This window comes from Anabrus simplex, chromosome 5 (genome assembly GCF_040414725.1).
Source record: "Anabrus simplex isolate iqAnaSimp1 chromosome 5, ASM4041472v1, whole genome shotgun sequence".
Classification (NCBI taxonomy): Eukaryota; Metazoa; Arthropoda; class Insecta; order Orthoptera; family Tettigoniidae; genus Anabrus; species Anabrus simplex.
This window is the reverse complement of record NC_090269.1, coordinates 412773858-412798738: the sequence shown is the minus strand read 5'-3', so window position 1 is coordinate 412798738 and position 24881 is coordinate 412773858. Positions and strand designations below refer to the sequence as shown.

General features: G+C 39.0%; 1 protein-coding gene across 1 annotated transcript in view; it reads left to right on the top strand.

Annotated features, from left to right (window-relative positions):
• The window catches only part of LOC136874583 (uncharacterized), a 1690155-nt gene that overhangs the window by 1139136 nt on the left and 526138 nt on the right, over positions 1-24881 (top strand). The window contains exon 5 of the mRNA XM_068227864.1: positions 8184-8317. Coding sequence (XP_068083965.1) covers positions 8184-8317 — 134 coding nt within the window. The remainder of the gene's footprint in view (positions 1-8183; positions 8318-24881) is intronic.

Here is a 24881-nt window from a genome sequence, read left to right as displayed (position 1 = left end):
GTAAGAGAGAGGCATGCCTCGCTTTCACCACGGTGCTTCCACGTATCTATAAATGATATCTAATTGTCTTTATTCACGCATTAAAATGGTATGCGTATATTAAACCTATAATACATATATGTGACGTTAATAAATCATTTCTCTTTTCCACAAACTCGCACCAAGTAAAGAATGTGGAGAATAATACACGGCTGCAACCGTTGTTAATTGACCTCCCACTGCCTATAACGTTGAAGTTTTGTTAGATTTTCCACTAAATATCTCTGAACTAAAATAATATTAAGAATATATTGCGTCAAATTATTTCCTCTTCACAGGGAAACGAAACGTTTTATTTAAATAAGCCGTGCCTGGAATTCCCTACCTGCTGAAATTAGCAGCATGTCAAATGAAGCAATGTACAAATTTACAAGGGTTTCAGTTGGGCAACTATATAACGTCGTTGCGCCTAGAAAAACCGCTATGTGATACATTTCGGCCTGGAAATCTGACCATAAATATTCTGTCATCTAAGGTTCGGTATTCAAGTGCTATATCAACGAATATTCGTTCTATGTGATACATTTGCTGCGGGTGTGTATTGTTCCCCTCAACATTGCCACATCATGGAATGAGTGAGATTAAAATAGAGAAAGTCTCCAGTCGAAGTACTTTTAAGCAATCCAAAAAAAGTTGTTTTACTACAAAACTATTGCTCAGATTGGGAAAAGTACCATTAAACATGTTTTTGTGTGTATATTAGCCATCATACTGCGAGATATATTACCAAGTAGTATTTATATTCTGGCTCGTGGCTCAATTTAAAATCAATGCAATCCTTTCCATTATTACCTCACTGGGTTTGGAAATGCGAAGGGATTACAAAAATGTAATATAATTTATGAATTTGCAGTAGGCCTACTTACTCTTAGAAGGATCATATCTCTTTCTCTACAGATTAATACTTTTAAAACAGCTATTATCGTTCCTCTTGAAAATCACCACCATCATCAAGAAAAGCGAGTCAACTACAACGATCTTACAATTAATCAGAAAATTAATATAAAATAGTTTATAAACCTACATTTTATTTATACTGTAATTTATACTATATACTATAATACATCACTTGCAAGATCATTGTGGTTATGAAAATCTAGCTGAAAGATGAATATATTTGTCATATTTCCAATACCGGTGAATGTATGGTGGGGCAGAGCAGGAATGCTTCATAGCCCCTGTCCCGTCATGTAAAATAACCATTTCATGTATAAATAAATAAATAAATAAATAAATAAATAAATAAATAAATAAATAAATAAATAAATAAATAAATTTATTAATTAATTATAGCAGTGTTCCCAAACTGGGGTACGTGAACTTTCGGAAAATGTCAAGTATGATTGGTTGAAAAGTATTGTATAATCCGCTGTATTTATGAGAATTACATTTCTGTTCTTTTCTTTACTACGCTATTTCAAATTTCCCAGCCATATTATTATTATTACCAGTATTATTACTAATAATCTTTCATTCGATTAGGCCAACCTAGGAAAACACGAAACACTTTTATTCCTCTTGTCTCCCCAAAACACTCTTCATCCTTTCTCAGTGTTGTTGTTTTCTTTCTTCCATACATTTCCTACCTTATTTTCTCATTTCTGTAAATTAACCATCTAATATTTCTTCCGTAAATTCTTTCCTATTTGCAACCGGTTCTTTATTAATGTTGAGTACTTCCAAATTTGCTTCCCCTTCTTTCAGAAGTGCGGGTTTTACTTCCATTTGTATAGTGTTCAAAAATGTGTTTTGTTAATCCATCTTTGTACAGTCTACACAGATGACCAAAGAATCGCAATCGTTTTTTGAAAGCAAGTTATTTTTCTTCTGGTGATATGTGTAAACCCTGTTCTGATCTCAAATTTCATATGCCATTCTCCCATATAGCTATCGACATTTCCCTTACGGTTCTCTTTTCTGTTTTGTTTGTTCTTCTTTCTCAGAAGGTATCCAAACACTCTGCTGCATATGAAGCCGCTGAAGATACGAACTACATTTGCGCCATTCCAGTCTTGGGGAAGTGTCTCGCAACGAAGGGACAGAGATGGTGTCACTGCGTCAGCACATTCCAATGTGATAGTGGCTGAGTATTTCGTTTCGACTTTTCGCAGAATAGCGCCTCATTTTCTTCTAGACTCGATTCTAAGCTCAAATATTTCTCCCCCAGAATTCTTCAGACGTAAACTACCGTGTCCTTGCTGAAATATGGCTTTGCTACCTGACACACCTGACAGATATATTGCGTTTCCTCCAATGGACTAAGTAAGCTCTTTCAAGGGTCCGTAGGTCATCTTTCTCAGTTCATGACCAAATAAAGGTGTTCAGAAAGACAATATATTTCGCTATGAATGAATTCAAAATAGAACAATTTCATCGTTTCTGTTTCATGACTGAATCTGGTAACAAAGCTGTAATAATAATAATAGGTACAAAACACCTAAGAAAATATTTCAGTCGGATTTTAAAATGCAGTTCATTCTATCAAAATAATTGAGTATCTACCTACAGTAGGTATATGTCGTCATTATTAGGATATCATGCAATTCGTACAACCCCCTTATATTCCGGGCACCAACTGTTTGATGAGACCCACATATTACTGAATGGTAAATATTTTATCTGCTGCCGCTTTCGCTTCCCAGATTTCTCAGAAAGGTACCTGATCACCCGCAGAAAAAATAATCCTCGCCGTATTGTGACATAATTTCCCTTCAATGGGCAATTTTATATAGCTTTATAATTGGCATTCTATCATTTGGAGTAAACCACACAGGATAAATCAAAGTGACATAGTGTAAGAAGCATTCATATCCTAAGCTCATCCAGTTAGAAAGCAATGCCTAGGGTGAACATTTCCAAGAGTAAAAATTAGGGAGGTAGAAGGCTTTTTAATTAGAATATTTCGTTGTGTGTACTGAACATTTTCATGTCAGAGTAATTGCGTTTTCTGAAATCTCCAAAGATATTCAGATACGTTGATTATCCTGCACAAATGCGTGAACATCACTAAATACTAACACAGAGAAAAGTGACTTAAAACAAGAAATTAATATAATGTATTGCTGAAAATGACAAAATAATGAGGAAAATTTAAAGGAATGATCTTAAAGTAAAATATTGGCAAGCAGTGTCGAAAACATGACTTAATAACTATTGTACGTATTTCTGTAATTTTCTGTATTTATTTGATTTATTAATGTGTATGAACTCTGGTTAAAAAACTACGTCTCTTCAATGTTCGGGACATGCTGATGATACGCTCGGTATTTAGCCGACAAAATCTATTAAAGCTCAGCCATAGGCAGTTTGCTCTGCCATCTAGCAGCTCTAGAGTAAAGCGGAACATCGAAATTTATCAGCAGGCAGCCAGATGGCGTCAAATTAAAATGCTGGCACAATAAACAGTGCGAAATGTAATTTATTTCATACTATGACGTAAGTGGCTTCTTCCCGTACTCAAAAGAGTACAGAAAATGACACTTTGCTGGCTGTAATTACTTTTTGCACTGTCTCTGATTAGTTCAAACTTGTTACACAGTAACGTAAACACGAATAGTCAGAGAGATCATGAATGGAGGAACACCATAATTAAACTTGTTGATTAGTTTCTCCGCCTGATGGCAACACCGTAGTTCCGTACCTACTCGTCTAAAAAGTAGGGCGTTCCTGCATTCCTAGCTTGAGTAATCTGCGCCTCACAATACTGATTAATGTACAGGTTAATCCATTTTCAAGAGATAAACATCGCATGTATCATATTAACCTCATTTCCTTTACAAGTTGTCTTACGTCGCACCCACACGTACAGGTCTTATGGCTGTGATAACGCAGGAAAGGGCTAGGAGTGAGAAGGAAGCGTCCGTAGCCTAATAAGGTACAGCCCAAGAATTATCCCGTTGTGAAAGTGGGAAACCACTGAACAACATCTTCAGGGCTGCCGACAGTAGGCTCGAACTCACTGTCTCCCGAATACTGCATACTAGCTTCACTTAAGTGACTGCAGCTATCGAGCTCGGTCTCATCATTAATTCAGGACCAGAGGACCATATGTACGACTCTGGTAGCTTAGTGGACTCTCCGATGCTTCAAATGTTTTATTGCAATATAACCCCGTGTACACACCTCTTAAATATTCCATAGCAAAACGCGAACATCAAAACATGGACGATATGCGTCGTGACGAATCAAAAACATTTATAATTAAATTCATTCAATTTAAAATAACAGGGCAAGTTGGCTGTGCGGTTAGGGGCGCTCGGCTTTGAGCTTACATCCGGGAGATGAGTTCGAATCCCACTGTCGGCAGCCCTGAAGATGGTTTTCCGTGGTTTCCCATTTTCACACCAGGCAAATGTTGGGGCTGCACCTTAAGTAAAGCCACGGCCGTTTACTGAAATTCCTAGGTCTTTCCTATCCAATCGTCGCCATGAAACCTATCTGTGTCGGTGCGACGTAAAGACACAAAGAAAAAAATGTTAAAATTAATAAATTCATCGTAGTGCGAAGTAACACACTGTACGCAACAGCCATTAAAGCGATAAGTTTACGTTACTCGTTTTGCAATTCCGGAAACATCTCAATCGCAACGTAAATGATCCCTTTCCGTGGCTGTTGCTTAAATAACTATTTTATGCATTTTTACTGTATGGGATATTCGTGATTATTTTATATTTTGCACGCACTTCCACCTAGGCCTAATGTAATATTTTGTAACTCATGTACTACACGGCACTAGCTGTCCGACTCTTTGGCTAAATGGTCCACGTTGGGGACTTCGGCTTACGGGGTCTCGAGTTCGATTCCCTGCCGGGTCGGTGATTTTAAACCTATGTGATTTAATACTCTACCTCAGGTCTGGGTGTTTGTGTTTTATCTAGCACTATCCTCTTCATATTCACACAATTCACCACACTACCAACCTCCACTTGAACACATAATAGTGATTACACCCTTTCATATAAGGTTACCGTCATGAAGGTCATCCGGTCGTAAAACGGAGTAAAATTAACAAGTGCGACTCAGTCCGCACACTGAGCAAAGAAGAAGACGTCATAAAAGATTTTAGGAAACAACGTGAACTGGGTATATGAGCGTTAGAGTGTTGGTCATACTGATGAATATACCGGGTGGTCCACCAGCCCCTTGTGATCCAGTTTTATGCATCCGTTCACATTTACTACAATTTTGAAAGACATCGGTCCCTCTCCCTAATCCGTGGTAATGTAACGAGATGTGTGTTTATGGGCTAGAAGACAGCAGGAATCGTGAGCACCGCTGTTCATTCATTATGTGTACCGCGAATGAACCCGTAAAACGAGTACAGCTACGCTGAACACGTATTGTAAGAGTGGAGGTGGACGCACAGGATGGGATCACGGTACTGTATAGGCGGTGAAGTGGGCGCCGCGAGTTAAGTGTCTCAGTAGCTCACATGGCAAGCGGGCGGGGAGATAGGTGATAGTGGACAGTGCTTGAGGTAGGAGGTTCGAAACCAACATGAGAAACTTTTTAACAGCCACTTGCCTGGGATATGGTGCACACGATTCCTGCTGCCTGCTAGTCCGTAAGCACACATCTCGTTCTTTTACCCCGGTTTAAGGAGAGGGACCGATGTCTTCCAGATTGTAGTAAATGTGAAGCGATGCATAAAACTGGCTCGCAAGGGGTTGGTGGACCCATCCGGTATATTACTTTGTACAAGTTGCTTTACGTCGCACCGACACAGATAGGTCTTATGGCGACGATGGGACAGGAAAAGTCCAGGAGTTGAAAGGAAGTGGAAGGGGAATGGCCGTGGTCTTAATTAAGGCACAGCCCCAGCATTTTTGATGTAAAAATGGGAAACCAGTGAACACCATCTTCAGGGCTGCCGAAATTGGGGTTCAAACACAGTACCTCCCGATTACTGGATACTGGCTGCACTTAAGCGACTGCAGCTATCGATCTCAATAATAGTCAATTTTAAGGTCGTTATGATTAGAGAGTACGCGTTTACCAACACCGGCTCGCAAGCCCAATCGAATTCACCCGCGTAGCAACCTGATTGGATAACTCGAGCAGCAGATGAAACGACAATGGCGCGAGATATAGAATTATGTTTAGAAATCACTTATCAGTATGACCAATGCTCATATACCCTGTTGACGTTGTTTACACCTCCCTGTGTAGTAGCCTGCTAGCAACAATAATGGAGCTGTTCACATATCGATGCCTAAGAAGCATTATATATCGTATGTCACAATGCTCTTCTTATCCATGCCGGGCTGAGTGGCTCAGACGGTTAAGGCGCTGGCCTTCTGACCCCAACTTGGCAGGTTCGATCCTGGCTCAGTCTGGTGGTATTTGAAGGTGCTCAAATAGGTCAGCCTCGTGTCGGTAGATTTATTGACACGTAAAATAACTCCTGTGGGACTAAATTCCGGCAGCTCGGCGTCTCCGAAAACCGTAAAAGAGCAGTTAGTGGGACGTAAAACAAATAACATTATTATTATTACTTCTTATCCATTATTTTCCTGAAGAGTGATCAAGTCTCGCAGCTTAACATAGATATGAAGTCCATCAGAACAATTTCCCTTGTGTTCATTTTGGTGTGCCTGTGTATAATAGAAAAAGAACCTTATATGCCAGTTGCTTTACGTCGCACCGACGCGATATTAGTACTAGGTCGTCGATCTGTTTCTCAGAAGTACCAGCACTAGTTCCTGGAGAATACCAACGAAGCCACTACCGAATGCATCTCTTGACACTTCATTCTTGACATGTTCATCAATATTGACACCTGCGTATCATAATTTATTGTATAGATTTATTATTGGACGATGGGGACGATGGGATACGAAAGTTGGAAGGAAGCGGCTATGGCCTTAATTAAGGTATATTTCCAGCATTTGCCTGATTTGAAAATGGGAAACCACGGAAAACCATCTTCAGGGCTGCCGACAGTGGGATTCGAACCCACTATCTCCCCGATGCAAGCTCACAGCCGCGTGCCCCTGACCGCACGACCAACTTCGCCCTGTGAACCGTATATGTAGTATACTGTAGGAATGCGTATTATCCGGGAAACTGTTAGTGATAGGCCTACTTCGGCCCCCTAGTTCTGAATTGGTAGACCTCGGTTATCTTCGAGATTCGTATTGGCAAACTTTGACCAAAAACTATGAATCGACCATACTTAGCCGTGAGACATGTGGCGGTATAATTGAAACAGTTTACGTACTGTACTGTTGTTGTTTACACAGCAAAGCCAAAATATAGGTTAGGATTGAAAATGAGTGAGGAAAATATTACGGGACATATGTCAGCAGCTAACTTACGACGACGGACCATTGAGGCATTCCATTCAGTATCTGCCGCAGATTGGGAGGGGTATTGCGGAAAGATGAAAGAACTGGAAGAGGAATACTTCAGGCACGACGGTGTCACAGAAATAGTCATGGAACCAAAACCAACCAAACCCCATGGCAAACCCTTGGGCCTCCGGGTAAGAGGCAGGCACGCTACTCCTACACCACCGTGCCGGCGGAAATAGCCATGGACGAGACTGTAATTAATAGTACTGCAGATTGCAGTGACGATTATGAAAGTAATATACCTGAGAATTCATTCTAGGAACAAGATTCGCATCGATAAATGTTATATAATGTGTGTGTTACACATTTGTTGGCTTAAGATAATAAAGGTTTAAAGAATTCATATCGATCGATCACCTTATCGATTCTATTCAGACTTCATTTCCATTCAGTTGGTTCAGTTGGCAGTATTACCGGAACCGGAGTAGCTCCCACATTACTTCTCACTCCCGTATAAGGAAATATCACTACATGTTTCGCGGATAATACATAGGTCGTGCAAACGTACATCCCTACAGTACTGTCTGGTAAGATTCATTTTCCCTGACGCGTAACCACAGGGAAATGAACACATCAAAAATTGTTCTGATGGACTGCATATTCATATGTGGCTGGGAGGCGTGACGTGTTTTAAAGAACATAATAGATAGGAAGAGCATTGTGAGGTACGAGGTTTTGATTGCGCAGCTACGATATGTTACTGTAGGTTGATCGATTACTTTACTATATGGAGAAATTTATTTATCATGTGTAAAAATGCACTTGAAGTAAGTATTTCACTCGCTGTTTCAGACGTTCCTGCCCAGGAACCCATCATCTCAGTAGAGAAACTGCGGTACGCCGCTGGTGAACGTATTCGTGCTAACTGTTCTTCTGTCTCCTCATTTCCTGCCGCCAACATTACTTGGTTCGTCAATGGCCATCCGGTAAGTACAAAACTTTAGTCTATATAAATTCAAAATCTTACTTCATACCGCCAGAATCCTTCTAACTTTCTGTCCGAACCGTGTTGCTGAACGGATTTGATCTTCCAAACTGGATAGTATTTGGAAGAATGTAGAAGATATTTTCCTCTAGGATTTTGGTAATTCGTTCATTGCTTTCAAAGCAATCTACTTCGAACACTCTTAACACAAAGTGCATGTAAAAACTAGAAAAAAACTCGTTACAAAGAAATAAAGTTTCATTAACAGTACACTGGGGAACTGTATGCCCCAAACGTACGCTTTTATACGCAAACAGTCGTCACTCGTTAGACTTAGTGCACAAGCTGAGATAGAGCGAAGGTGAAAGAAAGGTCACGGAGGTAGGACACTACAGGGGTTGCGAACACCAAATTACTGCGAATTAAAAATTCCCTGGGCCATTCAGTGCCCCGTTATACGTTTCAAGGGTTAAATGTGCCTATTCAGGTAATTCCCTTGTTTGCCGTGGAATCGTACCTGCACAACCACCATCATCATCGTCACAGGGTTCAATTTTATTGTTACTAAGAGTGAGAAAATAGCTTTGATAAATCATTGTTAGAGTACGAAAGCTCCACTTGAGTTAACCACCCTAGAACATGGGATATCGTACGCTAACAGAATCAAAGTGAGAGTAATGTGTAGTAATGACATTCAATTTGCATACAGTATTAATTGGATAAAATTGGTTTATATTTTTTAATTTTCAAATTCCCTGGTTTTGCAGCTTTTTCCGACAAGGAATACTTTTATTTTACTTTTTGTATTACGCGTAAACTATATAAACTTATAAACAAATATGTAACATTTCTAAAATATGATTATAAGAAACGAAGAAATCAACTGAAAAAGTTGTGACATCTTCAGCGCAAAAGAGCAACCCAACCACCTCCCAGCAACTGGCAGGTATGTGATAATTTTCTTAACATTACTTAAAACAGGATTGGTAGTATCTCTTCTTTTCAGAATCTACTTCATTGGCCAGTGAACAGTGAACTTTATTGCTGGATCAATAACGAAGCCAAACATCAAATGAACCATAGATATAAATACGCCGCAAAAACACACACTACTACAATATAATATATTTAAGGTTCATTATCCTTTACACATCAGCATAGGAAACTTAACAGAAGGAAGGTTTTTTCTGGTGGACTGCGTATCCGTATGTGGACGGGAGGCGTGATCAATCTTAAGGAAAACAGTGGATAGTAACAGCATTGGTTAATATGTGATATTAGTACTAGGTCGTCGATTTGTTTCTCAGAAGTACGAGCACTAGTTCTTGGAGAATACCAACGAAGCCACTACCGAATTATTCCCTTGACACTTCATTCCTGACATGTTCATCAATATTGACACCCGCGTGTCATAATTTATTGTATAGATTTATGAAACGTTTTCAATGTTGGTATCGTTTTCAGAGTCAAAGCTACTGCAGGCACCATCAAGCTGTTTCCAGTCCTTACACGAATGTTCACTTAATCCTACGCTCTTCTATTTTGAGACGATAATATATTTTAGAAGACCATATGCACGGAGTAATTGTAATGAAACAATCAGGAGCATCCATTTAAATAATCTTGGCAACTACGGCTGGTAACAAGTGCAGAACAACAATCTTTATATATATATATATATATATATATATATATATATATATGGTGATATTAAAGTATAAGAAGCCTCCGTGACTCAGACGGCAGCGCGTCGGCCTCTCACCGCTGGATACCGTGGTTCAAATCCCGGTCACTCCATGTGAGATTTGTGCTGGACAAAGCGGAGGCGGGACAGGTTTTTCTCCGGGTACTCCGGTTTTCCCTGTCACCTTTCATTCCAGCAACACTCTCCATTCTCATTTCATTGCATCTATTATTCATTAAGAAATCACTTTGGGAGTGACGACCCCATCGTACTAACAGCCTATATCTGCTTCATTCATTACATCCCTGACCCGGTCAATGACTGGAAAACAGGTTGTAGGTTTCATTGTAGGTTTCATTAAAGTATAACTGAATCTGCAAATAGGTGGTTTCAAATTTCTGAGTTCCCTGATGTCAGCCTCAAACGTGGCAGCCTCCAGAGGAATCACAGTCTGCTTTGGCCTACGGCAGTGCTTGTGGAAAAGAAAACCCGACAGCCCAAAGAACAATTCCAGTTCTTCCGTAAGACATTCTTTGCTGCAGATCAGCATTTCAAATGCGGTGTTTACGTACAATTTAGTTTTCATTTCAGGTTTAGAACTCACAGATTGTACATAAATAATATTCTAACCATCCGATCTTCAGAAATAAAGTTAGCGAGTCGTGATTTCGTCGGTTTGGCCACATTTGCAGGATGGAGTAACCCGACTTCCAAAACAACTATTGAATCACTGTCGTCTTCTTAGTTGAAAATTTGCACGCATTGCTCCAGAAAAGAACGCAGATCAGTCAGTTAGAATCAGAGGCAAAACGACTGTGGCCAGCAATTTAACAGCTAGGGGAAAAGCTCAAAACCGATGGATTGGAGGAAGATCATCACGAAAATGCCACATAAACAGTGAGAGTGGCCTACCAACGTAGCTCACGATTTCTCGCTAGCTCTAGAGAGAATGACTGACTGGCGGTCACTAAGTGAACGAGGCTGATGACCACGCTCTTCGAAACAAAGTTAATTCAAAGACACAAACATCTTATTCCATGTATCTGATGAAGCACACCCCTGAATTTCAATGAATTCTGTCGCGTTACTTTTAAAGCGGAGTTTTGAAAACTCGTAGAACGCAGAGCTAAATGTTTTCTACACACTCAGTAACTTAAAATCTATTCAGTCCCTCGCACACACAATTTCATCATGAATATTGCACTATAAAATACCTGTAAATAAAACCGCACTATTTAACAAGGACTATACATACACACTATAAACCCTTCAGGACTGGTGTTTTAAGTTGTGATTCGTATGCTGGCATTTAGTCTCAGAGACCCATGTATTGTTTCTTATATATGATTCAAAATTATAAGCAACGAACAGTTATAATTAAATGGTTTATAATTGGAACGTGAAATTATATATCAAGCAGTTGTCCTACAATTTACAGACGCACTTAAACTCTGAGTATAACTGTATAAAGGTGTAATATACAGTAGTATATACCGGTATTACATAACAAGGAATACTAGTGTGTAGGATTTGAAATTATTTGATATTAAAATGTATTCTAAATTTGAAAAACAGCAAATGCAAAACATTTCCTTTAAAAATAATCACCGGGCGAGTTGGCCGTGCGCGTAGAGGCGCGCGGCTGTGAGCTTGCATCCGGGAGATAGTAGGTTCGAATCCCACTATCGGCAGCCCTGAAAATGGTTTTCCGTGGTTTCCCATTTTCACACCAGGCAAATGCTGGGGCTGTACCTTAATTAAGGCCACGGCCGCTTCCTTCCAACTCCTAGGCCTTTCCTATCCCATCGTCGCCATAAGACCTATCTGTGTCGGCGCGGCGTAAAGCCCCTAGCAAAAAAAAAAAAAAAAAAAATCATTCTGGGATTGAAGTTCTACGATTGAATTTCCTATACAAACGTACAGTGTTTTGAAACCAGACACCCCACGCAAGAAAATTCACTATGTCTTAAGATATACAAACCTTGTACAACATTTGCCTTAGTCTTATTCTCTATTCTGCACTTTAATCACATTATATTTTCCTTTCATGTCTGATTCGTCAGGGTTTGATTCTGAAGCGATTCCAGTACCACTCTTATACGCTCACTAAAATAATATTCATTAATGTAAATGTTCATACTAAACCCAACAAGATGTAAGTAATAAACATTTGAAATATTATCTTTGAAACCCTAATGCAGGTAGAGGTAATTTTGTAGAAGTGTGCGTGCGCTTAGATGTGTAACACAAATACTGGCGCCAAGTATGATAGACTCAAACGGCTATTATTTCCGGTTCTGCAACTGGTCACGCAACCCGAAAGTGCGAAGTCACCTCAGATTAAGGGAAAGGAAGGTACACAGTGAAACAGGTTTGCAGCCCCCACCATTTGTCCACCAATTATAAAAACATATGCCATGGGTCTGACAGACTAAGTGCCAGTGCTGAAGGGTTAAAGAAAGAATGACAGGTTTCGTTCTTAAAAGAACATCATCAGATACTCTAAAGTCACACTCAATATTTGGAAATATTCATGTTTATTTCTCTCGGAACACCTACAATTTATTTATTTATTTATTTATTTATTCACGAAGCACAAGATACAGCTACACTGAGCAAATTTCACTTGAACTGTCAACAGACTGTTTAACAAACGTAAACTTTCATAATAAAATATAACAAACATAACAAAATATAACAAGATCAGGTACACATCCTACTAATAATTGTCCAAATCGAAAACCATGAGAATGTCCATGTTCATAGCCAAGTCGTCGTGGGTCAAGATGGCGGTATAATCCCTTCACATCAACTTATCTTTAAGATACTGTTTACACACCTCTCGAATACACTTTTATTTGATGCTATATCAAGCTCTTGTCTCCTATTAATATTGTTAAAGAGTGTTGGGAGGCGGATTAGGAAAGATCGTTGAAGTATTGAGTGCTGAGTGTGGGGAATGTGGAGAAGGTTTTTGGTTCTGGTGGAGCGGGAAGGAACGCGGAGAGAGAAGGGAGAAACAAGATGTTCCGAGCGGTAATGTCCATTTAAGATCTCGTGGAGGAAACTCAGGTCAGCTACCTGTCGCCTGATGTGCAGCGGTGACACATTAATTGCCATTAAAATCTGCTGCGTAGACAGATTTCTGAGCTTGGGGTTTCTGTTCCTTACAATTGCAGCAAAGGAGGACACTGTTCTGTCTAACTGCTTGGTATTGGAGGGGGCGGCTGTTGACCAAATCGGAGAGCAGTAGTTTAAGAGAGGTTGAACGATCGTGAGGAAGAAGTGGCGAAGAGCAACGGGGTCAGAAATTTCTGTGAAGCGGTAGAGAATGCCTAGTAATTTCATAGCCTTGGTTGTATATGTTTCTATATGGGTCTTAAATTGTAATTTTGTATCGAATATTACACCTAGGTCACGCTGTTGCGTAACCACGGTGATGGGCTTGTCGAGTAGGTAATATGATGTCGGTAGAGGAGATTTACGCAGTGTTATGGTCATGTGGCTGCATTTTTGTGGATTGGGGATAAGTTTCCAAGTACGGCACCAGTTCGAGAGGGCATTAAGCGATGACTGTAGCAGAGCTGCATCTGCTGGATTCCTGATCTCCCTAAATATCTTGCAGTCATCAGCAAAGAGAAGGGTATTCGCTGTTTCGTTGAGTTCGGACGGCAGATCGTCCATAAACAAAGAAAACAGCAAGGGGCCAAGAGTACTGCCTTGTGGGACACCGGAGGTGACTGGTAACCATGAGGATGAAGTGCCTGATATTACCACTCTCTGCCAACGGTTATGTAGGAAGCCAGCAAGAAGGGTCAGTAGACTGCCATGTATATTAAATCGTTCGGAGAGTGGAAGGAAAGGCAGGACTTCATTGAGATAAGTTCCAAATTTCGAATTCCTAGGTGTTTGGGCAGAAATAAACATACATATATTCAGATATTTGAGTGATGCTTGACAGAAACTGATGATGTTAATTTAAGAACGAAATATGCTATTTTTTGCTTAATAAGATTATTTTTATTCCTTGTTTAATGATGTGTATTTTACGGGTAGGCCTATGTTATTGTGTAATATTTACATTGAACTTGAGTGTTCCACGGTCCAGAAAGCTTTTAAGGAGCTCAATAACACATGACTTGCTCGTACCAGATACATGGACATACAATTGGTATGAATATATATATATTTTGCTATTTGCTTTACGTCGCACCGACACAGATATGTCTTATGGCGACGATGGGACAGGTAAGGCCTAGGAAGTGGAAGGAAGCGGCCGTGGCCTTAATTAAGGTACAGCCCCGGCATTTGCCTGGTGTGAAAATGGGAAACCACGGAAAACCATCTTCAGGGCTGCCGACAGTGGGGCTCGAACCCACTATCTCCCGATTACTGGATACTGGCCGCACTTAAGCGACTGCAGCTATCGAGCTCGGTGGTATGAATATTTGCAGAGTGTATGTGTATGTTCAGTCTTCAGCTCTAAGGCTGGTTGGATGCTCAACAGCTCTGCCATCAGCTGTCATAGATGGCCTAGGCATCACTGAAGAGGCGTACTAGGGAAATGAAGAGTGAAGTAGTTTCCCGTTGCTTTCCTCGCCGAGCCAGAAGTTGCAATTACATATCAGTCTGCCAAGCCTACTGAAATGCATGCACCAGCCGACCCTATGAGCAACGTATTCACACCATTCATAGCAAGGACTGGCTGCACAAGGAATGGCATTACTAGCATCGCTCATATCTCGGTCACTTTCATGTTGTCAAAGCCAAGGATAAGACTGAGACAGATCAATGAAAGTAACAAAATTGCTCTAGCCCATACCAGAGGACATAGTGCACTGTAAACACTAGGTTCTGCCAGCAAAGGCATTTTGCAGAGTAGCACACATATAAACTGCCACGGGCAAAATTAAATTCCGGAACACCTCACCTGTTTACAAAATTAACAATTTAGCATACATTTTCTGCCTGTGTTATATTATGTATTTATAAATAGCAACCCGCTGACCGAGATGGTCGTGCTGTAAGAGCTTTCAGCTTGCATTCGGGAGGTGGTGGGTACTCATTCCACCGTCGGCAGCCATGAAGATGGCTTTCCGTGGTTTCCCGTTATCACAGAACATACTGGAGCTGTACCGTAATTAAATCTACGGACGCTACATTCCCAATCCTAGCCCTTTCCTATCCTAGCGTTACGGAACATCATCCATGTGTTAGTGCGACATTAACCTACTACCATAAATAAATGAATAAATAAATAAATAAATAAATAAATAAATAAATAAATCAATAAATAAATAAATAAATACATAAATAAATAAATAAATAAATAAATAAATCTATATAAATAAAATTGTAGGGGGTCCGCTGTCTGTAATTTCTTTTGTTTTGCCAATTTTTCAGATATTTATCCGTTTTAGGTCAACTCAAGACCGAATCGGTGGTTTTTACGTTTCGTGTCTGTTTGTTTGTCTGTTTGTCTGTTTGTCTGTTTGTCTGTTTGTCTGTCTGTTTGTTTGTTTGTCTGTTCCACCATCACGTCGAAACGGCTGGATAGATCTCAACCAAACTTCATATTTAGAGTATACTCATTGCGGGGAAGGTTTCGATATGCATATTGTTTTAAAATCTTTGAATACACGGGGGGTTTATAGGAAAACCAGAATGGTTTTTCCACCATCACGTCGAAACGACTGGATAGATCTCAACCAAACTACATATTTAGAGTATACTCAACCCGGGCAAGGTTTCGATATGCATATCATTTTAAAATCTTTGAATACACGGGGGGTTTATAGGAAAACCAGAATGGTTTCACCACCATCACGTCGAAACGGCTGGATAGATCACAACCAAACTTCATATTTAGAGTACACTCATCCCGCGGAAGGATTCGATATGCATATCATTTTAAAATGTTTGAATAGACGGGGGGTTTATAGGAAAACCTGAGTGGTTTTTCCACCATCACTTCGAAACGGCTGGATAGATCTCAACTAAACTTCATATTTAGAGTATACTCCTCCCGGGGAAGGTTTCTGTATGCATATTATTTTAAAATATTTGAATAGACGGGGTTTTACAGGAAAAACAGAATGGTTTTCATGCATTTTCTCTTATACTATTGATTTTCTGTAAACTTAGTTTACCGTACGTGAAACGTCTCTTCATTATAAACAACTTTCGTTATGTTCATAATTTACCTTACTCTTCACATGACGGAGAAATTTACAATTTTCCGCTGGTATCATGCTCTGCATTGAGTGACCGACAGACCGACAACGAACCTACAGGTTACCATGGCAACGTCTCTGACTGCATGCCGGCAGGGAAGTAACGTATTGCCATTTTCCTCATCATGCTTTTAAATTCGTGGTTGTTCCTTGGGTAGAAGGCAAGAGAGGCGTCAATCGGCATATCTGCGGGATATTGGCGGAATATCGTTGGATATATAACCGCCCTCGAATAGATTAAGTAATAACACCATTAGTCATCTTCTTATTATTTGTTTACCTAGGAATCACTGGATCTAAATTTCTCCTCTGTTACCGCTTTATTATATCCATAACACACACTAGCATAATTTATTGAGGGGATTTGATTTTCCAATACGTTAACTTGGCATTTACATATTTGTCGTTATCCGGCTGTCCTCAGTTATAATCCATTTTCTATTACTTTCAACTTTCTTAACTGTATTATTTTCTTCCTTAATTACGCCGTATGTACGCGAATGCTACAAACTACTGGATGTATTTCCACCAAGACTCATATTTAGAATACACCTGTCCTTGATAGGTTTTAGGGAAAATATTGTTTCAAAATCCCTGAACTGACTGGGGGTTTATACGAAACCGAAACAGTAATTTTGCACTTCCACAAAATATACACAACCAACGTTAATTTAAATCTACCTGTCTTGGTAGAAATTAATTTATAAACTTTTTTTCTCATGTGCATCATTTCGATACCAGGATTAATAAGGGAGATATCATTAACGGACCGTTTTTCTGTACAAGTCCCATCGGACTTAACTCACGAGCGGGTGCGTGTAAAGCGTATTCCTTACAACTTGAAAACTACTGAAGACATTCGAACCAAAATTTATATTTAGCATCCACCTGTCCAAAGGTAGGTTTTAAACGTAAATAACATTTCATGTTCCGGAATGGACTGGCGGTTTATAGGGAACCGAAATGGTGATTTTACTCTTCCACAATATATACAGAACAAAACCAACCTAACTGGAAATCGACCAAACGTGATGGAATTCCACCTCAAAACCTTTTTCTTCATGTGCATTTTTCATAAATGGTCACTTTTGCAGGTTAAGTCCAGCGGACATAGCCCAAAAGGTGTTTTACATGGAGCAGATTCCTTATCTATATAAATCAAATCGTAACGACTGTGTGCCTCTACACTGACTATTTTGGCGAACTTTTCGTACAGCATTCCGTTATAAGGGGTAATAATGATCATCTCCATAATTTTTGGTTTAGTTTCCTGAAAGTCCTAATTTTTATCCGCCTCGCCCAAAATCCAGATTGCGGCATAATCTGCCAGAAGAAAAAGAAGATAATTGAAATTTGACAAAATTATACCTTTTCGCCTGTAACGAACGGAATACATCCCAGATCATTACATTTTTCACTTTTTATCCCCGAAGAATATCGAAATATGCAGGCAATTTTAATGATGGTGCAGACCTTCGGAAATTCCTATCACATAACGGATTGCACAATCTCCGTTCAATTTGGAATGATCTACAACCTTGGTCTTTTGACTTTTGCCGTATCTGTATCCCATTTACGTTTGATTTTTCTCTATTAATCGATGTTAAGTCAATTTGGAATTTTCACAGGCATAATTCATACTTTCAGTTACATATATGAAATACAGAATCATCATACTCTTCACGAAAATCGGCCCACCCAGTAGGCATATGTGAGCCAAATGCTATGTATGTAGCTGTCACATAATTATCCGAAAGGTAATGTAATGTGAGATAATCTTACCAAACCTTTACCCTGTTCCACGTTTCTAACTCAATCTGACCCAAGAATAGATGACATATCATATGACCAGCCATTTAGGCCACTAAATCCGGCGTGTCTTATGGTATAATCCTTTGTCGATATGACGTACGTTTAGTAGCAGTTAATCTGTAAATGAAGGTCTTCAATATTGTAAACACGCATATACTTTCGTATGTCGATCTATATATATTCACTGATGTCGATTTTTAGCTATCGAGAAAGGGTGAGTCTGATATTGTAATCAGTACTCCCCACACCGACTTTGACTGGCAGTAGGAAAGGGTTCCTTCTCCAACTCCTGTGTAAGGAAGGCCTACAATTGTAATGAATAGTTCCCTTCTCGATTTGACTTGTAGAAGGCAAGTGAGCATGCAGTTTTGTTTATAACTCCCCTACCCGATTGTGTTTGGCAGTAGGCAAGGGTGCCCGCCATTATAAAGAAATGTCCTCATCTAAAATGTGACTTTCATTAGGCATAGTGGCCCGCTATTTTGATGGAAACTCACCAACTTGGTGTGACTGGCAGTAAGGTAGCTGGAAGTAGGAAAATGGACCTGGCATTATAATGATAACTGCACAACTCAACTTCGAGTGATAGTAGGGTAATTGCCTGCCATTATAATAAAAACTCCTCAACTGTAATCTGTCTGGAAGTAGGAAAGGGGGCTGCCATTTTAACGATACTCCCCAAATCGATTCTGTCCGCGTAGTAGGCAATGGGGCCTGCAATTGTAATGTAAACTTCCCAACTCGACTGTGAATGGCAGTAGACAAGTGAGCCTGCCGTTATATCACAAATACATAACAAACTTTTTACATTGGAAACAACGTACGGGGACCTCCCCATGCTCTTTCTCGGATAACGCTAAGAGACATGCAATTTTAAAACAATCTTATTTACTGCATGTACACTATTTACGTCGATATTCAAATACAATGTAGAATACCGTAGCGAAGCACGGGTACATTCGCTAGTAATCTATATGTATATATATATATAATAACTTGTCCTGACTGACTGACTGACTGACTGACTGACTGACAGAGTCATCATCGCCGAGCCAAAACTACTGGACATATAGAAATTAAATTTTGGGGATACATTCATATTACAATGTAGGTGCTCGCTAAGGGAGGATTTTTGGATATTCTGTCGCTAAGGGGGTGAAAAGGGTTGTGAATTTTTAAAATGAGTGTATCTATATCTCAAAACTCTAAAAGTTTACAGATGAAAAAAATGGTACTTAGAATCTCCTTTGAAAATAAAAGAACTCGTATTTTTTGTTTTCGAAAAATCCCACTAGGAGAGGTGAAAAAGGGGTTGAATGCCTTTAATGAGGATACTTATATCTCCGAAACTGAAGATATTACACACCTGAAAATTGGTGTTTTTAATCTCCTTTAAAAATAAAGAAACACGTACTTTATTGTTTTGGAAAATCCAATCAATGGGGGTTAAACCGGAGTGACAAATGAGGTGAAATTTTGGGCATTTTAAAAATTAGTGTATCTATATCTCAAAACTTTAAGAGTTTACACATGTAAAAACTGGTATTTAGAATCTCCTTTAAAAATAAAGAAACACGTATTTTTTGTTGCTAAGGGGGTGAAAAGTGGAATGAAATTTTTAAGCGAGGATATCTATATCTCAAAAACTTAAAAGTTTACAGACTTGAAACTTGGTATTTGGAATCTCCTTTACACATTAGTTTCTTTGATTTCGCAAAATCCCATTAAGCGGGACGAGAAAGGGGAAAATTGGTTGATTATCTTTTATGAGGATACTTGTATCTCAAACTCTGAAGATGTTTCAGACATGAAAATTGGTATTCGGAATCTCCTTTGAAAATAAAGAAACGTATTTTTTTTGTTTTTGAAAATCCAATGAAAAGGCGGTGAACGGGAGTGACAACCGGGGTGGAAAAGTATCTAGGTCTACAATATATTTCAGACACCTAACATGTTACAGACTTGAAAACTGATACTTGGAATTTTCTGTAAAAGTAAAGATACACAGATAATTATTTCGGAAAATCCACTTAAGGGGAACAAAAAGGGGGTTAATTTTTAGAATGAGCGTATCTACACCTCATCTAAAAACTTAACATGTTACAGAAGTGAAAATTGGTACTTTTAATCCCTTTCAAAAATAAGGAACACGTATTTTTTGTTTTCGGAAAGGCCACTTGGGGAGGGAGGTATGGGCGGGTAGAAATTACTGAAAAGTAGGTTGAATTCTTTGTATTAGAACACTGATATCTCAAAAACTGAATACGTTACAGACGTAAAAATTGGTGATTGGAATCGCATAAATAAATGCATATCTTTTGTTTCCAGAAAATCCACTTAGCAGGGGTGAAAAAGTTGAAAAATTCGTTAAATTATTTGTATGAGTCTACTTATATCTCAAAAACTATAGATGTTACAGAGATGAAAATTGGTGTTTGGAATTCCCTTTAAAAGTAAAGTAACACATATTCCTTTGATTTCGGAAAATCCAGTTAAGGGGGTGAAAGAAATGAAAAACTTACTGAATTATTTGTATGCGGATACTTAAACCTTATGAAGACTGAATTTGATACTTACGTGAACTTTGGTATTTGGAATCTCCTTTAAAATAAAAACGCGCATTTTAGGGGGAAAATGAACTTGGGGGGAGGGGGTGTAAGGGAATTGAATTCCGTTTATGAGGACACATATCTCGAAAACTGAAGATGTTACAGTCGTGATAATTGGTATTTAGAAGCTCCTTTATAAATAAACACGCATTTTTGTTTTCGGAAAATTCACTTAAGGAGGGAGGGTGAAAGGAAGTGAAAAAGAAGTGAATATTTTTTAATGAGGATGCTTATATCTCACAAACTGATGATGTTTACAGACGCGAAAATGAGTATTTCGAATCTCTTTTGAACGTAAAAGAATATGTATTTCTTTTTGTTTTCCGAAAATGGGAAGGATTGATAAAGGGGTTAAATTCTTTTTATGGGGATTCTTATAACCTATCACAAAATCTGAAAATGTTACGACGTGGATATATATATTAGTAATATCCTCAAAAAAAATTTTTTTTTTCGATTTGGGAGAAGACTTTCTCATATGTACAATTCTATGTTGCATGGTCATCTTAGCCCCAAAAGGCAATGACACAAACGTGCTTCACAAAGAGACTCAATTTGTCCGTGAATGTTTATACTTAACGATTTTCAGATAATGTCTTAGTACAATATAGAGGAACGATTACTTTGAGTATTTTACGAAATTCACGAGAGCGAAGCCGCGGGTAACTGCTAGTAAATAAATAAATATAATAGCCCCCGCTAGTTCAGTATAGAAACTGATACTAAAAATGAGCCATACTCACTTTTGAAGAGAATATTTACGAAGTTGATAGGCCTATTAGGAGAATACGGTCACATCTATACCAATTATTAATTACTCTTTAGAAGGTATTGTTATCATTATCACCGGGCGAGTTGGCCGTGCGCGTAGAGGCTCGCGGCTGTGAGCTTGCATCCGGGAGATAGTAGGTTCGAATCCCACTATCGGCAGCCCTGAAAATGGTATTCCGTGGTTTCCCATTTTCACGCCAGGCAAATGCTGGGGCTGTACCTTAATTAAGTCCACGGCCGCTTCCTTCCAACTCCTAGGCCTTTCCTATCCCATCGTCGCCATAAGACCTATCTGTGTCGATGCGACGTAAAGCCCCTAGCAAACAAATGTATCATTATCAGTATTTTTATTCTTATTATTCGCCAGGCTCCTTGGCCGAATGGTCAGTGTAGCCGTCTTCGGTTCGGAGAGCCCCGGGGTTCGATTTTTTAACCGTAAGCGGTTAATTCACCTGGCTCGGGTTCCTGGTATTTGTACTGTCCGCTACAACGTTGCAACTCACACAACACACACAATACTACCCTCCACTACAACAATAAGCAGGCCCACACGCGGTGCATGCCGCCCACCTTCGTCGGAAGGTCTGCGTATGAAAGGTTGTACCGGACTAGCAATAGCCACGCGATATTGTTGTTTTTATTATTATTATTATTATTATTATTATTATTATTATTAATCAGTACGACCACCTGTGGGCCACATTCACAAAATGGTGTTCTCCTTGTGCTGTCGGCAAAGTTCCTTAAGTCTTTCAGTTCTTTCGCTGAGATGTTCCATAGCTTGTTCAGTGGTTTTTACGGTCTGTGTCTTACTCACGTAAACCTTTTCCTAAATTTTTTCTGTACCCTCGTTCACAACCTCTTCTGCTAGTTCCTTAAACACCTGTTTAAGCCACCCAGGCTGTATTTTACACGTTTCTTGTAGAAGGAGTATTCTGTTATCAAAACTGTCGTGATGAATTCTTTTATTATGTCCACGAGAGATCATTATCTTTTTCCTCATCGTTGTCGGTATTTTCTATGGCTTTGTAGAATTTCTGGTTCGATCTCATCTGGTAATTGTGACGGTAATTTATCAACATTTCTGTCCCAAGATTTTTCGAAGGTAATTTCCTTCTTTTTTCTCCTAGTTCGGCATCGACCGCCCTTGTCAATATTTCCGCTCCATGAAGGCACCCCGCTATGACCACTGTGCAGTAATATTTTAATTTGGCTCCGATAGAGATTAACTTGGAGTTTTAAGTCTCATGGCATATTATAAAGGGTATCTACAATCTCCTCAACCTATCATTTAAATTGAGAGCGATAACATCTCCCATATATTTAAATTTATGAACGCGATGGACATCCCCAAATTGAGTTACGGTTCTTTCTTAGTTTTTGCTTTGTCTGAGGCTGTTAATTCTGATTTTTCAAAGGAAATACTAAAGTCTGTTTGGCCGCAATATTTTGTAGCTTTACGGCTTGCTTTCTTGACTGCGTTTGGGTTGTCCGTTATAAGAACGATGTCCTCTGCGAAGGCTAGACAGTCCAAGATGAGGGTATTCACCCAATACATACCAATACCCCATTCTGAATTTCATTTTCAGTCATTCGAGATTTCCTTTTCCCTGATGATCCTTTTCTAGAGTGCAATATTAAGGGGGAAATGGGAAAGGCTGTCTCATTGCCTTAAGCCTGTTTTTCTCTCAAATGGATTACATGATGATTATGATATTGGTTTCACTTTTATAATTTTCTGAGACGAAAACGTGCTATAATATTGTCCCGCAGATGTTCTCCAATTTTCTAGTAAATCTACTGGCACGAGGCTGACGTAAATACCACCGGACTGAGCCAGGATCAATCCCGTCAACATGAACTCAGAAAGCTACCACACTACCGCCAGAGCACCGCAGCCAAGCGAAATGTATTATAGAGTTAACACATATTCATATCATTACCATTACCAGCATGTACCCGCTTTTATTAATTCAACCGTTAAATACGTGTACAAAAGTTATTTATATAAAAGTAACTTAAATAAAAATAATAAATTTAGTAAAACGCTTCGTTTCGACATGAATTAAATGAATTCCATTAATTAAAAAAAAACATTGTTACTTTGAATGTTTAAGGTACAGGGTTGGTGGATGGTACAAATAACATTAAAATAATATTAAAGGCCATTGGGTGCAAAAGTAAGATTTTTTCCTTTTAGAACTTCCGAGTAGGCTAAACTAATTTAGTTTTGTTCCATTTGGAGCTAAGATGTATACTTTTCTTCCATTTTCAACTCTTGAACAACCCAGGTAGAGTTCAACAAGGGAGATGCATAGTTTCCGAAGATCGAGTCCTACAACTTTACCCACCTATCTCGCCAATGTTAAATTTGCTGAAGTCACGTTACATTTCCTCAGAATCTAATGAAGTTATCATAATGAAATTTCTGCCACATATTCTTCATAGCTAACTTAACACATTAACACAGCCGATATTTGATTCGGTGTTAGGAGAGTTAAAAATGCTCTTTGTTTTTGAAAGTGCTAAATATGAATTACTTTTTTTCTTAAAATAAACAGCCAAATCCCAAAGAGTATTGCTTAAATAAAGAAATCCTTGTTATAAAATGTGAAACAATACAAAACAGTTTGATGATAAAAATTACACAGCTCGGTGATAAATATTTACCTAGAAGAAGGGACATTTATTAAAAAATAAGAAACTGAGATAACAGCAATTAAAACTTTTCTCCCATGTGTTCATATCTCAGTGCATCCCTGTCCCATACGAAGGAGAATATGGATCTTCGCGTGATTCATACAAGTCTTTAGCCTTGTTTATCCTTGTCCCTGGACTCCCTAGATTCTTTTGCGCTTTCTGAGACATTCTTTCAGCTTGTTGCAGTCTCCCTCGGTCTGACTCCTTCATGGCATTGACACGATTAATTACTACTATTAGTCCTTACTACTGTAATACTAGACATTTGGAAATTTTACCTTACACAGCATTTTAAAAGGCGGACACCAGGGATTCACAAAATACAAAAAAAGAAATATAATGATTTTGACAATTTTAACAATTCGGTTTGCCCTTAACCGATTGTCCTTATGCTTGGTTGATGCACACTGTGAAAAGGATAAAAGGTGGTGAGGAATTGCATACGTCTAAATTAAAACGGTATAGGCCTACCCGAAGGAATGTTTAGTATCCCAGGAATTATTACTACTTCGCTCGCGGCACGTCCAGTCATGATGGTGGCTTCAACCTGCATCAGCATATTACAAGCATAGCACATCCTAATACCCGCAAAATTAAGCTTTATAAAATATACTCTAATCTGCACAACGGTCATGCTATGAGATTTGCATAAATATTTGGGGTATGGACCATCAGAACCACTAGAATATATGTTACTTTCACTACATTACGAAACGGCGGACTAGAAGACACCTTCTAATAATCAAATTAGTTTGC